The 20,014-nt window shown below is 49.9% G+C and overlaps 1 protein-coding gene across 1 annotated transcript; it reads left to right on the top strand.

The window, feature by feature from the left end:
* Positions 1-748: 748 nt before the first annotated feature.
* On the top strand, positions 749-17,170 carry LOC120384639 (C-factor-like). Its single transcript, XM_039503616.1, has 6 exons — positions 749-776; positions 1,346-1,430; positions 12,761-12,962; positions 15,459-15,507; positions 16,013-16,074; positions 17,057-17,170. Exons 1-6 carry the CDS (start codon positions 749-751, stop codon positions 17,168-17,170), a joined length of 540 nt encoding a protein of 179 aa, XP_039359550.1.
* Positions 17,171-20,014: the final 2,844 nt, after the last annotated feature.

The following is a 20,014-nucleotide window of genomic DNA, read 5'->3' as shown; positions in this document are numbered from 1 at the left end:
CCCTCTGCACCCCTCCCTGGCTCCCCAAAGTCTGCAGGCACCTGAGCAGATTTTTTGTAAACTTTCCCTTATATTTTGACCATGTTTGTCAGTTTGGTTCTATAATGTAGTATCTTTCACCTTCTAGGAATGTAAGAATGTGGCTTCCACTCATCAACTGTTATACTGCAGCTAGGTATCTTTTCTCTGCAACTCCCTCTCCTGGAAACGCTCTACATTCCAGCTCTCCTTTTCATTTTTTTGTGCTAAATTCTTTACTGGTGTAAATTGACTCAGTTCTATTGAGCTTTTACAGCAACCAATTTCCACCAACAAGGAATTTGGCCCTCTGTCTACACAGCCTAGCTGTTCAGACTATGGGAGTATGAGTAGCAGTGCAAACCAAAGTGCTGTACTTTAACTCTTGATAAATTAGAGGACTGGGCTATAGACAACAAAATGAAATTCAGCAAAGACAAATGTAAGGTGCTACTGTTAGAGAAGAAAAACCAAACGCACAAATACAGAATGGGGTTTAACTGACATGGCAGCAACACTGCTGAGGAGGATCTGGGAGTTGTGGTGGATAACAATCACAACATGAGTCACCTATGCGATGCTGTTGCAAAAAAATCAAATGCAATTATAGTTTGCATTAACAGAAGCATAGCATGCAAGTCACGGGAGGTGATAGAACAGCTCTACTCAGTGTGGATTAGGCCTCAGCTACAGTACTGTGTCCAATTTTGGTCACCATTGTAAAGAAAGGATGCAGGGAAACTGGAAAGGATCCAGAGGTGAGTGTCAGTGATGCTCAAAGGATGGAATGCAGCCATATGAGCAAAGGCTGAAGGAACTGGGTATATTTAGTTTGGAGAAGAGGAGATTAAGGGGAGTTATGATAGCTGTCTTTAAATACTCAAAAGGCTGCCATAAAAAAGATGGAGAAAAGTTGTTCTCTCTTGCCGCAGAGGGTAGGACAAGAGGCAATTGGTTCAAACTACAGCACAGCAGATTTAGATTAAGTCTCATGAAAAACTTCCTAACTGGAAGACCAGCAGGACACTGAAACAAACTGCCTAGGGAGGTTGTGGAATCTACCTCACTGGAGGTTTTCAAAAGGAGGCTGGCGAGCCATGTGTCTGGGACAGTTTCGACACAACAAATCCAGCATCTTGGAGGGGGTTAGACTAGATGACCCTTGCGGCCACTTCTGGTTCTATGATTCTAACTAGTCCCCTGGGTGGACTCTTCACAGACTTGCTCCAATTCTTCCCTCCTCTGTTTTCAGATCCAGAGGATCCTTTCTTATCTTAAACCTCCACTGTCATCCCTCCTCTCACCTACAAAGATATCTGACCTGGAGCCGGAGAGTTTTCCTTTTCTACCCTTACAGCTGAGTCATATCCCAGCTCAGTTCAGCTGCACCCACTTAACAAAGGCCTTTCACAGTAAGTGCCTGACTCTAACTTTCAATGTAGGTGTCTAAGATAAACTCCTGATTGTACCAGTCCAGAGATGGTGCTAGGTCCAGGCTTGTCTGTTATCACTGAAAGGTGCCTTTGTACCATGGCTGAGCCAGGCTGTGGGCAATGGGCAGGGCAAACCGCCAGCTGCACCAGTGAGTCAGCAAATCCCACGACGCCCTTTGCCAGCAGAAAAGTGCCACCTGCTGAAAGAATGGAGAATCTGGGGCAAAGCCCAGCCTGTTACCTCCCTGCCCTTACAACCAGCCCAGGGCATGTTCTCTGCTCCCCCCTCTGCTGATCAAGGGGTCACAACTGACTGCAGCTCTTGGAGTCACCAAATAACTGCGCATTAGCAGCACCTCCCAGGTCCCAGTCTGACATCTTGAATCTGTCCCTAGAGTCAGAGCTTCCATTCACATCTTGTGACTATCGACCTGGATGCTCAGGGGTGGGGCTCTCTTCTCAGAGTCAGGCCCCTGTGGGGGTTCACAGTCAAATGACCAGGTCTCCCTGTGCATGCAGGGGACCTGGGCAAACTCCATCCCCTGAAGGAGCTCAGCTCAGACCAGTTCTCTGCACCAATGTCCAGTCATTCCCTGAGTCCACTGGGACAATGGGCCTTTCTCTGTCTACCCACACAGGCATGGTGCAGTCTATAGCCCCAGTAAATCTACAAATGTCCCCACAGTAACAGCCCAAGCTAGGGCAGAATTTTGTCATGTGCTACTTTTATCCCCTTTCCACGTGGTTCTTGCTCACGGGCCCTCAGCATTTCCTGCGCACCCATCTGTCAAACTACTGCCCTGCCTCCCTGCCACTCGATGGGTGAAAGAGGCAAAGGTCTAGGGATACCAAGGTAGGCTCAGTTGCAGAGGCTGCCTGCCTAATCTGGTAATCTGTGCTCAGATTCTGCTGCCTTTATGTCAAAGGGGAGTTCTGCCGCAGAACCCAATGGAAGCAGGAGCGGCTTATGCTCAGCTTTGTGAGAACTGCTGTGAGAGGAGAAGACAAACTAAATCTCCCACAAGCCTAGCGTCTGTGGGAACAGTCTAACGATAATAGAGTAGGATCGCTTGCCTGACATTTCTCTTGGGGTGCCGTATGGGGCAGATCCTCAGGTCAGGCGGGGTACATTGCCATAGCTACAGCGACTGCCGTAGAACAATGACACTTTACATTATCTGAGGATCTGCCTCCCGTTAACTTTTCACGTGCACAAGTAACCGGCAACTCCCTGGCCAGATTTGTGGTCCCCACCCAGCTCTCAGAAAGAGACTCTGGCAGCACACCTGCCAGTGGTTACGCGTATGGCTGCTTCTTTTTAACAGTGCCTGGGCTAGGGGTTCTGGGCAGGGCAAACTGCCAGCTGCACCAGTGTGTCAACAAATCCTGCGTCTCCCTTTGCCAGCAGAAAAGTGCCACCTGGTGAAAGAATGGAGCATTTGGGGCAAAGCCCAGCCAGCCTATTACCTCCCTGCCCTTACAACTAGCCCAGGGCATGTTCTCTGCTACCCCCCCTCTGCTGATCAAGGGGACACAACTGACTGCAGTTCCTAGAGTCACAAAGAACTGCCCATTAGCAGCAGGTCCCAGCCCCAGTCTGACTCCAGGAATCTGTCCCCTCAGTCAGAGCTTCGACTCACATCTTGTGGCAATCAGCCAGGGCATTCGGGGGTGGGATTCCCTCCCCAGAGTCAGCCCCCCAATCTCCCCTCTGTGGGGGTGTGACGATGCGGTTCTGGTGGGACCCAACTGAGAGTGCCAATTCAAGACTAATTGCTTAAACAGGGCAGTACAGCCCTAGGCTGGGGTTTTTCCACCTCTAAGGCAAACCAAACCAGCCAAACCAAGAGGACTTTGGTTTCACCCCACTGGCTAACCACAAGTCACACAAGCAATTTCCTTAGACACTCCAGTCTCCCAGTATCACCACCAGTGCACTCGTCCTGGGGATGAATGGTTATGAAAACCAACACCCCAATAAAAAAAAACGGTTCTCTCAATTCCAAAGAATCAAGCCCCAGACCCAGGTCAATATACAAATCAGATCTTACCCACAAATCACGCTGTTGCCAATTCTTTAGAATCTAAAAACTAAAGGTTTATTCATAAAGGGAAAAAGATAGAGATGAGAGGTAGAATTGGTTAAATGGAATCAATTACATACAGTAATGGCAAAGTTCTTAGTTCAGGCTTGTAGCAGTGATGGAGTAAACTGCAGGTTCAAATCAAGTCTCTGGAGTACATCCCCCGCTGGGATGGGTTAGTCCTTTGTTAAGAGCTTCAGTTTGTAGCAAAGTCCCTCCAGAGGTAAGAAGCAGGATTGAAGACAAGACGGAGATGAGGCATCAGCCTTTTATAGGCTTTACAGCAAAAAGGAGTCTGGAGTCACATGGGCAAGTTGCTGAGTTACAGGGCGTATCTGCCTCCTCTCAATGGGTCAATTGTGTAGCTGATGGTCCTTAATGGGCCATCAAGCAGGCTAGGCAGAGCTAACACCAACTTGTCTGGGATGTTTCCCAGAAGCACAGCACAAATTTGAAATACAGACAGTATAGAGCCAATACTCATAACTTCAACTACAAAATGATACATACATATAGACACCATAATCATAACCAGCAACCCATAACCTGGTCTTAGACACCTTATATGACCCCCTTTACATAAGATTTAGTGCTACTACAGGACCTTGGTTGCAACCATGTTCTATATGGTCCCAGATTATATCAATAACGTCACAAGGGGTTCACAGCCAAATGACCAGGAGATGCCTGAGCTGCTGTAGCAGGGCAAGGTGGGGAGGGGATAGGAGGGAGCCAGCTGGGCTCCCTGTCTGACCATCCCTCTGATCTGATACATAGCACCAGCGCAGCTCCCTCTCTGGGGACACCACATGTGGCAAGAGCCCCACACTTTTGGGGTGTAGGGGGAGGAGAGAAAGCAAACCAGGCTTCCTGGGCCACTCTGTGTCCCTAGAATGTGGTGACATCAACTCATCCCCTTCCAGTATAACAATCTTCTCCTGCTGCTAGCAAATGTATTTAGTCTTGTAGCCCAAGTGGTAGATATTTCTGCTGAAGATTCACAGTTCAAAGCCTCCTGATGATCATGAAGTGGGGTGGTTACAAGTGCAAATAATGGAGGGGTTTGGTTTTTTAGTCTTTTCCTTTAAAAAAAAAAAGCAACCTAGGAAATTACAGATAAAGGAAACTGCATAAAAGAAATGTTAATTAGATTGCAAAAGCAGCTAGTGGAAAGTCAGGAGATGCCAGAATTAGAGATTGCCTATGCAACCTCCATTTGGCTCGCTTGTGTTTACACATTATGATGCAGTCTTTAGTTACATGATCACAGTGGTTTTTTTCCACAGGCTGTCTGACTCCTTCAGTGCACAGCTAGATGGGCAAGGGAACAGAATTAAGGTTGTGCAGACAATTGTAAAGCTGCAAAATCTTACTTTTGAGGGCTTGACTTTGCAACCTAAATAACTTTGTATGCAGTTTTTTTAATGCGATAGCTTGAAGAAACCAGCCACATCTCTACAAGTATCTCCTGAGAGCTTGGCTGGTAAGGGATGACATCCCTCTCTCTTCAACACAAACCACTGTAACCTCAGCCATATTTATTGCGAGCATCCAGGCACTGCAAAGAAAGCTGAGGCCCATCTGGGAGGATCTGGCCTGAATTTGCTGATAAATAATGCTGGCGTTATGCCAGAGAGCACCCTGGAGTCAGCAACTGCTGCAGATATGTTGGCCATGTATAAAATCAACATTGTGGGACCAATGTTGTGACCCAAGTAAGAGTCTGCCTGCCACAGGGCTTCAGCTGAGAATTTCTAGCTTGTACTTTGGTTTGCAGGGAAGAAAAGCAGCTGATGAGATCTAGAATTTCACTCATCTCTGTTCTAAGTCAAAGGGACCTGATCTTGCCTTAGGCCTGGTCTATACTAGGAGTTTATGTCAAATTTAGCAGCGTTAATTCGACTTAACCGTGCACCTGTCCACACCAGGAAGCTAATTAGTTCAACCTAGAGGGCTCTTTAGTTCAAATTCTGTACTCCTCCCCGACGAGGGGAGTAGCGCTAAATTTGACATGGCTATGTCAAATTAGGCTATGTGTGGACGGAAATCGACCTTAGTAGCTCCGGGAGCTATCCCACAGTGCACCATTCTGTTGACGCTCTGGACAGCAGTCCGAGCTTGGATGTTCTGACCAGCCACACAGGAAATGCCCAGGGAAAATTTGAATTCCTTTTCCTGTCTGGCCAGTTTGAATCTCATTTCCTGGTTGGACATCGTGGCGAGCTCAGCAGCAATGGCAACAATGCAGAGCTCTCCAGCAGAGGAGTCCATGCAATCTCAGAGTAGAAAGAGAGCCCCAGCATGGACTGACCGGGAAGTCTTGGATCTGATCGGTGTGTGGGGCGATGAGTCTGTGCTTTCGGAGCTGCGCTCCAAAAAATGGAATGCAAAAACCTACGATAAGGTCTCCAAAGCCATGGCAGACAGAGGATACAGCCGGGATACAACGCAGTGCCGCGTGAAAATCAAGGACCTGAGACAAGGCTACCAAAAAATCAAAGCGGCAAATGGACACTCCAGAGCCCAGCCCCAGACATGCCGCTTCTACGAGGCACTGCATGCCATTCTTGGTGGGTCTGCCACAACTGCCCCACCAGTGTCCGTGGACTCCGACGATGGGATAGCGTCGACGGCCAGTTCCTCGGCGATGTTCGCAGACGGGGAAGATGAGGAAGGAGATGAGGAGGAGGAGGCAGTCGACAGCGTTTACAACGCTGATTTCCCCGACAGCCAGGATCTCTTCATCACCTTCACGGAGATCCCCTACCAACCCTCCCCAGCCGTTATCCCGGACCCTGAATCAGGGGAAGGATCAGTCGGTAAGTGCTTTAAACATGTAAACTTTTATTATTAATGTAACAGGAATCTGAACTATGTGAAAAGGAGGTCTATATATATGGGGATAGAACAGAAATCCTCCTGGGAGATCTCCACGAAGCTCTCCTGGAGGTAATCGAAAAGCCTCCGCAGGAGGTTCCTGGGGAGAGCTGCCTTATTGGGTACTCCGTGGTAGCACACTTTTCCGCGTCAGGCTTTCATGAGGTATTTTGGGAGCATTGCCTCCACGTGCATGGCAGCATAGGCCCCTGGTTTGTGCTGGCTTTCACACAGCATGCGCTTTCTATCTCGCTCTGTGATCCTCCTCAGGGTGATCTCGCTCGGAGACTCCTGCATTTAATTAGAGTAATTTGTGTACTGTTAGTATTGGGAATGCTTGACTGTTCCTTTGCATGACAATAAGCCTCCGTTTAGAGCCACGTGTGGAGGCTGCAGAGGGACAGCATACAGGGATCTTTCCCAAGGAACAGCCGCGAGGAGGTGGAACAGGGGCAGAGTTTATGCTTTCCGGATTGCCTGCAGCAAGAGGACAGTGCCATACATTCAGTTTTAAGCAGCCTAAAGTCTATGGCTTACCATGCCTGCCTGCTGCACGGATTCTGCTGTCCTGCCACGCTTGTCTGATCTCCAGTGCAAGACCCCAGGCAATGAAAGCGAAAGCTGAAAATTAGAACTTGTCCTGAGTCAGTGCTCATGAGATAGGTGCTGTGCATGGTCTTGTTCATAGAGACTGACTAGACTATGTTCATCATTCGGAAAAATGTATCTTTGTAAGGAATTCACTCCCTTTTTCCCATCACACAGCTGCCACTGTATCCAGACCTGTTCCAGCATCCCCCTCACAGAGGCTGGCGCAGATTAGGAGGCGCAAGACAAGGACAAGGGACGAGATGTTCACTGAACTTATGGGCTGCTCCCGAGCCGAGGCGGCCCAGCAGAGCCAGTGGAGGGAGAACCTCTCTCAGTACCAGCGCTCACACAGCGAACGGGAGGAGAGGTGGCATCAGGAGGACCAGCAGGCGACTTAAACGCTGCTTGGACTAATGAGGGAGCAAACGGATACGCTCCAGCACCTTGTGAATGTTCTGCAGGACCACAGGCAGGAGGACAGAGCCCCCCTGCACTGTATCTGCAACCGCCCTCCCCCGCCACAAAGTCCCAACCCCCCCCTCACCCAAAGTAACAAGAAGGAGGGGCGACAGGGGCCGTGAAAACTGTCACTGCACCTCTGCAGAGTGCACAAATACAAGAAGGCTCTCATTCCCTAAATGTTGAGAAGTCCTTCCCTTCCTGGCTCACCCAAGCCCCAATCCCAGTTTCATCCCCTAACTGTCTAGTTGATTATTAAAAGTAGTTTGCTGTTAATTACTATTTCCGTCAAGTTTTTCTACAGAAGACTGTCTGTGAAGGGGTGGGGGAAGGGGGTTGTTAATTGCATAGGACAGTCACCTTTACCAGGGTACAGACACGGGGGCAGGATCAATAGCAGGTCACACACACAGTGCAGTCAGTAGGCACCCTGGTCGGTCTGGGAAGTGTTTTCCATGTTCTGTGTGGGTGGGGGGTACGTGCATTTGTGGCATGGGAGGGCGGTTACAGAACTTATGCAGCGGTCCTTGTCCCGGACCACAGAGTCATGCAGCAGGGGAATCTGTAACCGTCCTCCCCCGCCACAAGGTCACATAGCCCCCGCACACAGTCCCGAAAAGGAGGGATGGCAGGATCCGTTGAAACAACCAGTCCGGCACTGCAGACCGCTCTAGGAGCAGGAGCCTGTCATTCCTCGAGTGTAGAAGCGGTGTTAACATCACTGCACACCCTACCCACCACAGACTGCATCCCTGTTTCAACCCTTTAACACGAATTCATTAATAAAGAAAACATTGTTAATTAACAATGTTCCATTAACTTTATTTTTAAACATGTGTTGGAAGGGGGGAAACGTGGTGAACGGGGTATGTAACCGCAGAAGAAAGTCAACAGTAACTGAAGCAGGGGCAGGTTCAGCTTCTGAAACTGAACAGTCACAGGTTACCCTGCTCGCTGAGGAACCTAGCTTTCAAAGCCTCCCGGATGCACAGCGCTTCCCGCTGGGCTCTTCTAATTGCACAGGTGTCTGGCTGAGCATAATCAGCAGCCAGGCGATTTGCCTCAACCTCCCACCCCGCCATAAAGGTCTCCCCCTTGCTCTCACAGAGATTGTGGAGCACACAGCAAGCTGCAATAACAATGGGGATATTGGTTTCGCTGAGATCCGAGCGAGTCAGTAAGCTCCTCCATCTCCCCTTGAGACGTCCGAAAGCACACTCCACCACCATTCTGCACTTGCTCAGCCGGTAGTTGAAGAGTTCCTTGTCAGTGTCCAAGGCGCCTGTATAGGGCTTCATGAGCCAGGGCATCAGCGGGTAGGCTGGGTCCCCGAGTATCACTGTAGGCATCTGCACATCCCCAACAGTTATTTTGTGGTCCAGGAAGAAACTACCTTCCTGCAGGCGTCTAAACAGACCAGAGTTCCTGAACACACGCTCATCATGAACCTTGCCCGTCCACCCGACGTTGATGTTGGTAAAGCGTCCCCTATGGTCCACCAGTGCTTGCAGCACCATTGAAAAGTAGCCCTTTCGGTTGATATACTGGCTGGCCTGGTGGGCCGGTCCCAGGATAGGAATGTGAGTCCCATCTATAGCCCCACCGCAGTTTGGGAATCCCATCACGGCGAAGCCAGCTATGATTACCTGGACGTTTCCCAGGGTCACTACCTTCGAGAGCAGAAGCTCAACGATTGCGTGGGCTACTTGCATCACAGCAACCCCCACGGTAGATTTGCCCACGCCAAAGTGGTTTGCTACTGACCGGTAGCTGTCTGGCATTGCAAGTTTCCAGAGGGCTATGGCCACTCGCTTCTGCACACTCAGGGCTGCTCGCATCTGGGTGTCCTGGCGCTTCAGGGCAGGGGCCAGCAAGTCACACAGTTCAAGGAAAGTGCCCTTACGCATGCGGAAGTTTCGCAGCCACTGTGATTCATCCCAGACCTGCAGCACTATGCGGTCCCACCAGTCCGTGCTTGTTTCCCGGGCCCAGAATCGCCATTCCACAGCATGAACATGACCCACTGCCACCATGATCTCCACGGCGCGGCGTACCCTGCTTTGTGCGAGGTCTGAGCCACTCTCTGACTTCATGTCCTCACCACGCTGCCGTTGCCTCCTTTTTCCCCTGGATTGCCCTGACAGATGCCATAGCATGGCAATCATGGAGCCTGTTTTGCCTTTGGTGACTATCACCGTATGTGTACTAGATGCCGCTCACAGAGGCAATTCAGCAGCGCTACACAGAAGCATGCTTTTGCTTTTGCATGACAGCAGAGATGGTTACTAGTCATACTGTACCATCTACCATACCATAAATTGGTAATAAGATGATCATGGTTACCAGTCCTTTTGCACTGTGCCATTTGCTGCTGTCATAAGTGCCCCTGGCTGATCAGCCAGGGGCGCAAAAGCCAAAATTGGGAATGACTCCCTGAGTCAATCCCTCCTTTTTGGTATCTAAAAATAGAATCAGTCCTGCCTAGAATATGGGCAAGTGTACTAGAGAACCACTGTATCATAGAACCAGAGAGCACAGCTGCTCTGTGTCAGATCCCACAGAAATTATGAGCTGTATGCTATTCACAGGGGGTGCTCCTGCAACAACCCCACCTGTTGATTCCGTTCTTCCCCCAGCCTTCCTGGGCTACCATAGCATTGTACCCCCACTTGTGTGATGAAGAAATAAAGAATGCAGGAATAAGACACAGTGACTTGTTAGTGAGAAATGAGTGGAAGGCAGCCTCCAGCTGCTATGATAGTCCAGACAGGACAGTAAGGAGTGTGGAGGAGAGGAGCCCAGCATCCCTCTGCTAGTCCAGGGGCAATTGAATCTTTTCTTTACACATGAAGGGTGGGGGCTGATGGAGCTCAGCCCCTTTTGCTATGATGACGATGGTTACCAGCCATACTGCACCATCTACCAGGAAAAATTAGGGCCAGGTGCCCTTGATCGACCTAACTGATGCTAGTCGGCATGGTTACCAGTCCTTTTGCACTGCCCCATGTGCCAATAGGCTGATGATGAGGACGGATACCAGTCATATTGCACCATCAGCCACCCATGGCGGGGGGGGGAGCAAGGATGTTGGTGTTGAGTGCTGCACCATCGGGTCTGTCTGCAGCATTCAGTAAAGATAGGGTGACATGTTAAAGAGTCAAGAGAGGATTGTTTTCCCTTTCACTTCTGGGAGTGGGTGGGGGGGTGCGTAAATTGCCTAGCTATGCCCTGACCCACCGCGGACACTGTATTTGACCCTAGAAGCATTTGGAGCTCAGCCAAGAATGCAAATACTTTTCGGAGACTGCAGGGACTGTGGGATAGCTTGAGTCCTCCAGTCCATGAGCGTCCATTTGATTCTTTGGCTTTCCGTTACGCTTGTCACGCACCAGTGCGCTGAGCCCCTGCTATGGCGTCTGTCTGGAGATTTTTTAAAAATGATTTTTAATTTCGTCTTCTGTAACGGAGCGCTGATAGAACAGATTTGCCTGCCCTTACAGCGATCACATCCACATGGTCCATGCGGGAGCTCTTTCTTTATTTTGATTTGTAACTGAAGCGCCACACGTGCTGATCGGAGCTCCACGCTGGGCAAACAGGAAATATTCAAAAGTTCGCGGGGCTTTTCCTGTCTACCTGGCCACTGCATCCGAGTTCAGATTGCAGTCCAGAGCGGTCAGTGGTGCATGGTGGGATACCGCCCGGAGGCCAATACCGTCGATCTGCGGCCACACTAACCCTAATCCGATATGGTAATACCGATATTAGCCCTACTCCTCTCGTTAGGGAGGAATACAGAAACCGGTTTAAAGAGCCCTTTATACCAATATAAAGGGCCTCTCAGTGTGGACGGGTGTGGCGTTAAATCGGTTTTACGCTCCTAAAACCGGTTTAAACGCCTAGTGTAGACCAGTGGACACACAAATTCGACTTTGTAAGATCGATTCCACAAATTCGAATTAAGTTAAATCAAACTAATCTGGTAGTGTAGACATACCCTTAGTTACACCTGTGCCACCCCCATGACATTAATGGAGTGGCACTTGTGTAGCAGAGAATAGACTTTAGCCCAAGATTCTTTGATGACGTTGGCTGCCAGGGCATTACACACTCATCCAAATGTTTTCTCGCATTTATTGATGCTTATGCAGCGTTACAGATGGCCCCAGCACTTTGCAGGTGGGAACATATAGAGAATAAAATGCACTCCCTCTCTCTCTGGCCCAATGGCTATTTGAGTATTTATCCACAGTGGCCAGAGAGAGAGAAGAGAGAGAACAGCTGTGTTGTCTAGTGATTAGGGCACCCACGTGGGAGACTGAGGGTCCGGTCGCCCTTCTCCAATCACTCTTTTATTATTTAGCCCCAGTGGAACAGCTTCACCAGGGAAGAATGTCTCATCAGAACCTTCCCATAGCTCAGTGGTTAGAGCATTTGCCTAGGAAGTGACAGACTCTGTCTCCCCCTCTGACAGATTGCACCCTGGTCTCCCACATCCCAGGTGGGCTATGAAGAGGACTAATCTAGTAGGCAGCCTCTGAGCATGACTACCAGGATCAGGCCTGGCAAGTGCTCTGGGCAGATGAACACCTATCTCCCCCCAGTTCATGAAATGCTATGGGGCTTAGGTGGAGAAAGGTATCAAATTGCCTAGAGTGAGGTAGCCATGCGCATGCCCAGAGGCAGAAACTTAGGTGCTTACAGGGTTCAGCGGGAGTTTGATGGATAGCAACTGGGACTTAGGTACCTAGGTACTTTTGCAGGTCTGAGCATTGTAGTCTGAAGGCACAAATTGGTTCAGGTGTCAGAGGGACATTAGAGCTGGCAGGTGGGGCAGAGCAGGTGTGTTGAAGGAGGAGCAGGGTGGCAATGAGGGAGAGCGAATTGGGAAGCTGTTCCTAGCAGATGGGGTGCAGTGAAGGCAGGTAGGAAATAGGGACGGGGTGGAGGAAACAAAAGGGCAAGCAGGGGGGTGGAGCGCAGGACAGGTGTGCAGCAAGATTAGGTTTGAGACAGAGGCAGGCGTGGAGCCTCAGGGAGGAAGAGAAGCTGGGATGGGACAAGGAAGAAGTGGTTCCGATGCCTGCCTCCCACTGAACTGCTGTGGGGGGCCCAACACTATACATGCCATGGAGGGCGTCTCTGGGGTGACACTGGGGAGGAGGAGAGGCCAGGAGTATGCAGGTTTTGAGGCCCAGCACCTCACACAGGTAGCCCGGCTATGCTGTAGCAGCTACTCTGGGCCAGAGGCTGGACAAGCAGTCACGGGTGGGAGATCTGTCCTTGTTGTCATTACAGGTTTATTAGCAAGGACAAACGGACACAGTCTGTCTCCCTCCAGGCACTCCTGCCCTTGTTGAAGAAGGCTGTGCAGGAGAGCAACCAGACAGGGCTGAGCTGCAGCAAGGTGGCCATTATCAACGTGTCCACTATAGGAGGCTCCATCGGGAACAACCCCAGCATGGCCACCTTTCCAGTCATCTCCTACCGCTGCACCAAGGTCCGGCCCATCTGCTAACAAGTCATGGATCTAGGGGTGGTGGGGTGCATGTCCTATCTGACAATTCTGCAGTTACCCTGAACCAAACACGCCCTGATGGCATGTCCCATGCTGATTCATGCATTCAGTACCAGGAAAGGGAAGGTTTCAGAGTAGCAGCCGTGTTAGTCTGTATCCGCAAAAAGAACAGGAGTACTTGTGGCACCTTAGAGACTAACAAATTTATTTGGGCATAAGCTTTTGTGGGCTACAGCTCACTTCCTCGGATGCATAGAATGGAACATAGAGTAAGAAGATATAGATACATACAGAGAACATGAAAAGGTGGGAGTTGCCCAACCAATTCTAAGAGGCTAATTAATTAAGATGAGCTATTCTCAGCAGGAAAAGAAAAACTTTTGTAGTGAGAATCAAGATGGCCCATTTCAGACAGTTGACAAAAAGGTGTGAGGATACTTAACATGGGGAAATCATTCTGAATTATCGATGCTCATTTTGCCCCCCAAACGGAGCGTGTTCCTCTTCATAAAAGACTTAACCCTGACTATCCTTACAGCCAAATACTCCCTGCCCCAATAAAGGGATCTGAGTCCGATTTGGAGCCACTTTTACAGAGGATTCCCTATCTGCACTCGGAGCATCCCACAAAGAGCAGGGGACAGAAATGAGCCCTCCACTGGCAGTGTGTGTTTGGCTGTTTCCCTGGCATGGGATGTAAAAGGTAGTTAAGGTGTCCATAAAACTCCCCCTCTCTTTCCTTGATAACATATCAGGGACTGTTCTCAGCCCATTACAATCCACAAGACTGGGCAGTTCTGCACCAGAGAGGGTCTGTCCTCATTGCTCCATTGACATGAGTTAGCTGCACTCAAGTGACTTCTCGTAAGTTAGCCCAGCTCCAGTGAGAATGGCCACACTGCAAAATAGCTGTGAAACTCAAGCTGCTGTGTTCCCAGTGATGCTGCCCTCACTCGCGTGTGGCTCTAAGACAGTGAGCCCCAAACTTTTGAGGGTCACATCCCCCCTTACCCCTGTCCATGTCCGCCCACACACACCCTGGAGCTGTGGTTGGGGCTTGCAGCTGGGGGTAGGGTTGCCAATCTTCCAGGATTGGCCTGGAGTCTCCCAGAATTGACATCAATCTCCCAGTGACTATTGAAAGCAATCCAGGAGATTTTAATAGGCTATTTTAGGAAAATGACATTATGTCATGTTGGAAAAAAAATCTCTCAGAATAGCTTCAGTCAGAGTTGGCAACCCTAGTTGGGGGGGTGGGTATGGGGCCAGGAGCAGGGCTGAGGCCAGGAGCTGAGGCTAGAAGCTGGCACAGGGCCAGGAGCGGAGCTGCGTTGAGGCTGGAGACAGGGCTCGGTGCAGGGCCAGAAGCTGAGGATGCAGCTGGGGACAGGGCAGGAGCAGAACTGGTGGCTGGCGTGGGCCCTACCACACACTATGGAACATTCCCTCACACCACCTAGGCGGGCATTCCCCACAGTTTGGGGACCTCTGCTCTAAGATGTCTGAGGGCATAGCCCATGCATCCTTGTGCTGCTGTAAGCCATGCTGCTCTATGAACTTGCCCAGGGGATTGTGGGAGATGGTGTCTGTCCTTGCTGGCATACTGGGGAAACTATGGGAAGGCACTGGTGGCTTAGCAGCACTTGAGCTGCAGAACTGGCACGTTAACAGCTGAAGAGTCATGCTCACTTGGGGTTTGGTCTGGGCCCCATGTGGGGCCAGGCATCCAGCATTAACAGCTTCCCCACGCTTGAGTGGAGGGTCTGTGAGTGTGTCGATGGGACCCTGGTTAGGGGCAACACGCAACTTAAGTCTGCAGTGAAGACAAGCCTAGTGTTGGCACCTAGGGTGACCAGACTTCCCGATAAAATTGGGACCGTCCCGATATTTGGGCGGTTGTCCCGATATTTCGCTCCGCTGGCAGCACTCGGCTTTTTTTTTTCTCTGCTGGGGGACCACCCCCCATCCCCAATGTGTCCCGATATTTTCTTCATCTCATCTGGTCACCCTATTGGCACCAGACCCTGGGGGAAGAAGGATGTGGCTTTCAGGGACCTCAGGCCTCTGGCTCCAAAATTTAGGAATCAAACCAATTGCTTCCTCTATGGAGTGGAATATGCACATGACCACTGTTAACAAGGAGAGGAATAAGAACTATAACCCCAAGGAGACCCAGCTGAGTTAATGTAGCAGAGTAACCTGTAGCTTTGGGACCATCCTCACTGGTCAGTACCTGATCTAGCGCTTTAATTTGCCTTGGTTTGCATTTAATTTTCCTGTTTTATGAAGGGAGGAGAAAGGAAAAGGGGCAAAGCTAGTTGGCCTGTGCAGCCTACAAGTTACGCAGGTTTCTCAGCAGCACATGTCAATTATGTGCAGTTGAAGGAGTGTCGAAGTGCCACTTCTGGAACTCATAAATTCATGTTAATTCTCTTCCCCCGTGACTCTGCCTGTGTTCCGGACATTCTTCACATCCAGACTGCTCTGAACATGCTCACAAGGTGCCAATCGGTGACACACAAGCAGGGCCGCCCAGAGGGGGGGGGCAAGAGGGGCAATTTGCCCCAGGCCCCAAGCCCCACAGGGGCCCCCACCAGAGTTTTTGGGGCCCCTGGAGCGGGGTCCTTCACGCGCTCTGGGGGGCCCGGAAAACTCTTGTGGGGCTGGGCGCAGGAGCTTCTTCTGCTCCCGGACCCCCCCGCCAGCAAATTACCGCCGAAGACTGAGCGGGACCTGCCGCCGAACTGCAGCTTGGTCTTCGGCGGTAATTCAGCGGCGGGGGGCCCTTCCGTTCCGGGACCTGCCGCCGAAGTGCCCCGAAGACCCGCGGCAGGGACCCCCCTCTGCCGAATTACCGCCGAAGACCGGGCTGCGCTTCGGCAGCGGGTCCGGCTTCAGCGGTAATTCGGCGGCGGGGGAGGGGCCCGCCGCGGGTCTTCAGGGCAGTTCGGCGGCGGGTCCTGGAACGGAAGGGCCCCCCGCCGCCAAAGACCCCGGGCCCCTGGAATCCTCTGGGCGGCCCTGCACACAAGGAAGAATCCTGTGCATTGCGCAGCACCCGGGTTGGGTGAAAACAGAGCAGGGAACTGCCAAGGTACAGCAGCTAATGACTTTCCAGAGATGCGTGAGGGTGAGATGATGGGTGGGATTAGGCACTATCACTCATTGCATCTATTGCCATTCGCTCAGACCAGAGTGTCATTGCTTTGCTGCTGATACCGAGACAAGTTTGCACAAGGAAAAAACCGGATAGACTCAGACATTTAATACGATCCAGAACAAATCCCCTTGGCCAAGTGTTCTGACACGAATAGCTCTGATAACGTCTCCGCTCATTAGGCTTTTTTCTGCACTCCAGCCACTGCTGGAGCTGAACACACCCTGCACCCACTGCCCTGTTTGCTCCTGCTAAACATTGAGTAAACTCCCCTCTTTTGAGCAAACATTTTGTAGTTGTAAAATAAACAAGCTCTGGGACCCTCCTACTTCGCAGGGTCCTAGAACCAGGGCTCTAGCGCAAGCCTGAATGTCTACTCCACAATTAAACAGCCCCTTAGCTCGAGCCCCTTAGCTTGGGTCTGCTGGCACGCGCCAGCTGCGGGTTCTAATGCAGGGTAGATATACCCTCCCTATCTTATCCCACATGGGCCCTTGGGTCCCATGTCCTCCAGCTGAATCCCCCCCTCCCACTCCCCAGGTCCTATTATTCCTCCCTTTCCCTCCCCAATATTCCTGTGCCACCTAGCTGCTGTTCTTATTTGTGCCTCGAGAACTTAATCTGCTTCCAACCTCAGGAGGTCCAGCATCATATTCTCTTCCAATCCCTATCTCCCTCTCACACACACACACAGGGTCACAACATCTGTGCTCCCCCTTCCTTCCAGAAAGGCAACTACTGCCCAACCCCCACTCCCCCCCAGCAACAGCCTGGATTTGCTAGCTGTGATCCAGAAGGAAGCAGCAAGCACAGGAAGGTGTGGGCCAGCTGCCATCGAGGCCAGGAGCCCACTTCCCTGGGGTGGGTGCTTCGAACACGAGTGAAGTTTCATTCTCCCTCTTTCATGTGCATGCTGCAGGCAGAGCTGACGGTGGAGGACAGCGTGCAGGGGATTCTGAAGGTGCTCTCCACCTGCTCTGAGAAACACCATGGGATCGTAGTGAACTGGACAGAAAGAACTGTGCCATGGTGAGAGCCTGGCCTACAGGAATGATTTCACCAGCAGTGTACACACGACACCCCAGCACCCGTCTGCATCTCACGAATAGACATCTCTGCCCGAACTCTGTTACTGAGTCTCTCTCCTCACAGGACTCTTTTGGGTTATGGATTCAGGATACCTCCTTTAAAGGAAAGCATTGCCGCATAGTTAGAGGGGAGACAGCTCTGCCACTGACTTGCTGGGCCCTTGGGCACATCACTTAGTCTTAGTTTCCCCTAATGCTGCCTGACCCTTGTGAAGCAGTTGGAGAGCCTCTGATGAGACATATTAAAAGCAAACTATTACAATAGCTGTTATAGATACAAAATTAACTGTGCACGATCCAGCTGAGCTTACTTGAATAACAGACTCCAGGCACAGGGTAGGTAGCGTGGATTTCCCTAGACAACAGAAATTGGGCTTTAACAAGGAAATTAGTCTAATTCTCTATCTCTATTAGCTCACTAAGAAAACAAAAGGAACATGAAACACATGAATGTGAAGCACCAATATCCACCCTCCTATCCCTCCACAAAGAGGATGTACACAGGCTGTTTCACAGCGATAGTTCAAGAGTTTATTGGTAAACAGCAACATCAGCATTAGAAGTGTCGGTAGAAAAATAAAATGTACCTTTACATTATTGTTGTCCATTATACAAAGGTATGTTCATATTGACTATAGTAATTAGTGAAATACAAAGGAAGGCTGATGTGAATCAAACCAGCACACAGTATGTGCACACATGAACAGCAGGACCATGAACCTCTGCTCCAGACATGAAATAACTCCAGTGCAAAAGGCCTCTTTGTTCCACCTACCCCTTTGATTAGGCCCTCTGGACTAGGGTGAAATGCACTTTCAACAGTCAGTCGACGGCACCTGTCCTCTCACATTTTTGGTCATTTTGCCCCATGATGCAGTGAGAATTGCACTGCACCAAAACAAACCTGTGTCATTTTAACAGCCCCATGCAACAGCTGCACAGACCTTTGATAAGAGGGTGGTGACAAAGAGCTACTTTCTCCTGGGCATGACCTGTTCTTGCACTGTCTTCATTGGCTCTTGGGATCCTTTTAAAAATTAATCAGACACAAACTAGGGAAGGCAGTGAGACTTCTGGAGCCTTGGCAAACATGGAGTCACATTCTGCAAGGTGGCGAGCTTTCATGGGCGCAGCTGCTCTTGAGTTTAGGTCCATTAGCTCTTTCAGTTAAGGAGTTCCTCTCTCTCTCACTGCCTCCCTCCATCTCTACCCTCACCCCCAATGTTTTTATATACTGGCTGTGGGCCAGATTATCAGATGGTGTAAATTAGCTTAGCCCAATTCATTTCAATGACACAATGCCCATTTGCACCAGTTGAAGATTAACTGAAAGATTCTTCTACTGGTTTAGGTTACTTTAAAAGGACATTAAGAAGCAGCTGAGTAAGCAGATTTGATGACGGTGGGGAGGGAAAAGACAGCAAGAAAGAGAAATTGTTTTTAATAAAGGATTTGCTACATCAGCTCACAGCTGCTCCTTTCGGGTTGGGTTTAGTATGTGGGAGAGGAGGGATAGAATGGTGTCTCCCCTGTTTCAACAGGGTGTGGAGAATAAGGTCTGCAACCACTGAAGACAGCAGGAAACTATACGAGTGCTCTGTTATCACCAACATGATATGAACAGCCTTGCCCATGGGACTCAGTATTTGATCAGACTTGTGCCTGGCTGGTCACCTTTATATGCTAAGACCGCTCCCTGAAAACTTCAGTGCCCAAGCAAATTCAGATAACTGTAATCATTCACTACAATCATTCTACACCCAACTCCTTACGGAAGAGGCATATTCAAACCATTCAAGCTAAACAGACAAAAAATGCTACTTAACAAGATTAGACAGGTAGAAAATAGGTTTTCCAGCTCCTCTAGTTGCTCTAAGCCATTTTATCCTCATGTTTGTTCTAGCCCTTAACTAAGAGCTTGTTTTGTTCAAGTCCAAACCACAGCAATTATTAATGATCAAAAGCACAAAGATCCCCTCTGCTAGCAAGTGCCAATGGAAAGCAGCACTGCACTATCTGTGAGCTGAGAGATCTCTTAGGAGAACTTTTTGGCACCATCTCCCATTTCCCATCTGTGCTTCCTTCACATCCCTACAGGAAGAGTCAGCAGCAGGACAACAAAGTTTCCTCTCCAACCCTCTGGATTTGGGGACTCCTGGTTCAACAAAACCAGCTGCATAGGTGAGGGCACCTGCTCTCCAGCTTCACCTATCTCCCCTGGATTGTCCTCCTGTGAGACCTGCAGATTCTTTACTTTCATGTCAGGATATCATGGTGCCTTTTCTGTTAAGCTCTTCCATCGGGGCATGATCCTTGCTCTTAAGGGAATCCAAACATGGGAGTGGGAACACAAGCACAGGGGGCACCATAGATGTCAGGAACGCCAGTTTCTAGGGGCACCCATAAAGAAAAGATTCTAAGATATTGAGTGTACCTGACCCAAGCCCCATGGCACAAGTGACTTTTTTAAACAAAGGAATTTTGTACCCCTCAAAATCCAAGGTCGCTTATGCAAGCAAGTCATATTTTGGACATGGGCTGTGCTGTTCAGATAGTGGAAATAAGTGGGAAAGGGGACCAGTTACAAGATAGTTAAGTCCAAAGCAAACTGCAAAGAGTTACAAAGGGATCCCACAAAACTGGGTGCCTGAGCAAGAAAATGGCAGATGAGATTCAATGTTGATAAAAGCAAAGTAATGCACATTGGAAAACATAATCCCAAATATACGTATAAAAAGATGGGGTCTAAATTAGCTGTTCCCACACAAGAAAGAAATCTTGGAGTCATT

Source organism: Mauremys reevesii, linkage group 16 (assembly GCF_016161935.1).
Source record: "Mauremys reevesii isolate NIE-2019 linkage group 16, ASM1616193v1, whole genome shotgun sequence".
Taxonomy (NCBI): domain Eukaryota; kingdom Metazoa; phylum Chordata; order Testudines; family Geoemydidae; genus Mauremys; species Mauremys reevesii.
This window is presented reverse-complemented; position numbering and strand designations above follow the sequence as displayed.

What these genes read in the sequence shown, in the direction of transcription:
- LOC120384639 (XM_039503616.1), top strand. Translation starts at nt 749, where the DNA reads ATGCAGGGAAACTGGAAAGGATCCAGAG. An exon ending in AAACTGGAAAGGATCCAGAG is followed by an intron (nt 777 to 1,345) that starts GTGAGTGTCAGT and finishes TCTGACCTGGAG; the next exon opens with CCGGAGAGTTTTCCTTTTCT. An exon ending in CAGAGCAGGGAACTGCCAAG is followed by an intron (nt 16,075 to 17,056) that starts GTACAGCAGCTA and finishes TGCATGCTGCAG; the next exon opens with GCAGAGCTGACGGTGGAGGA.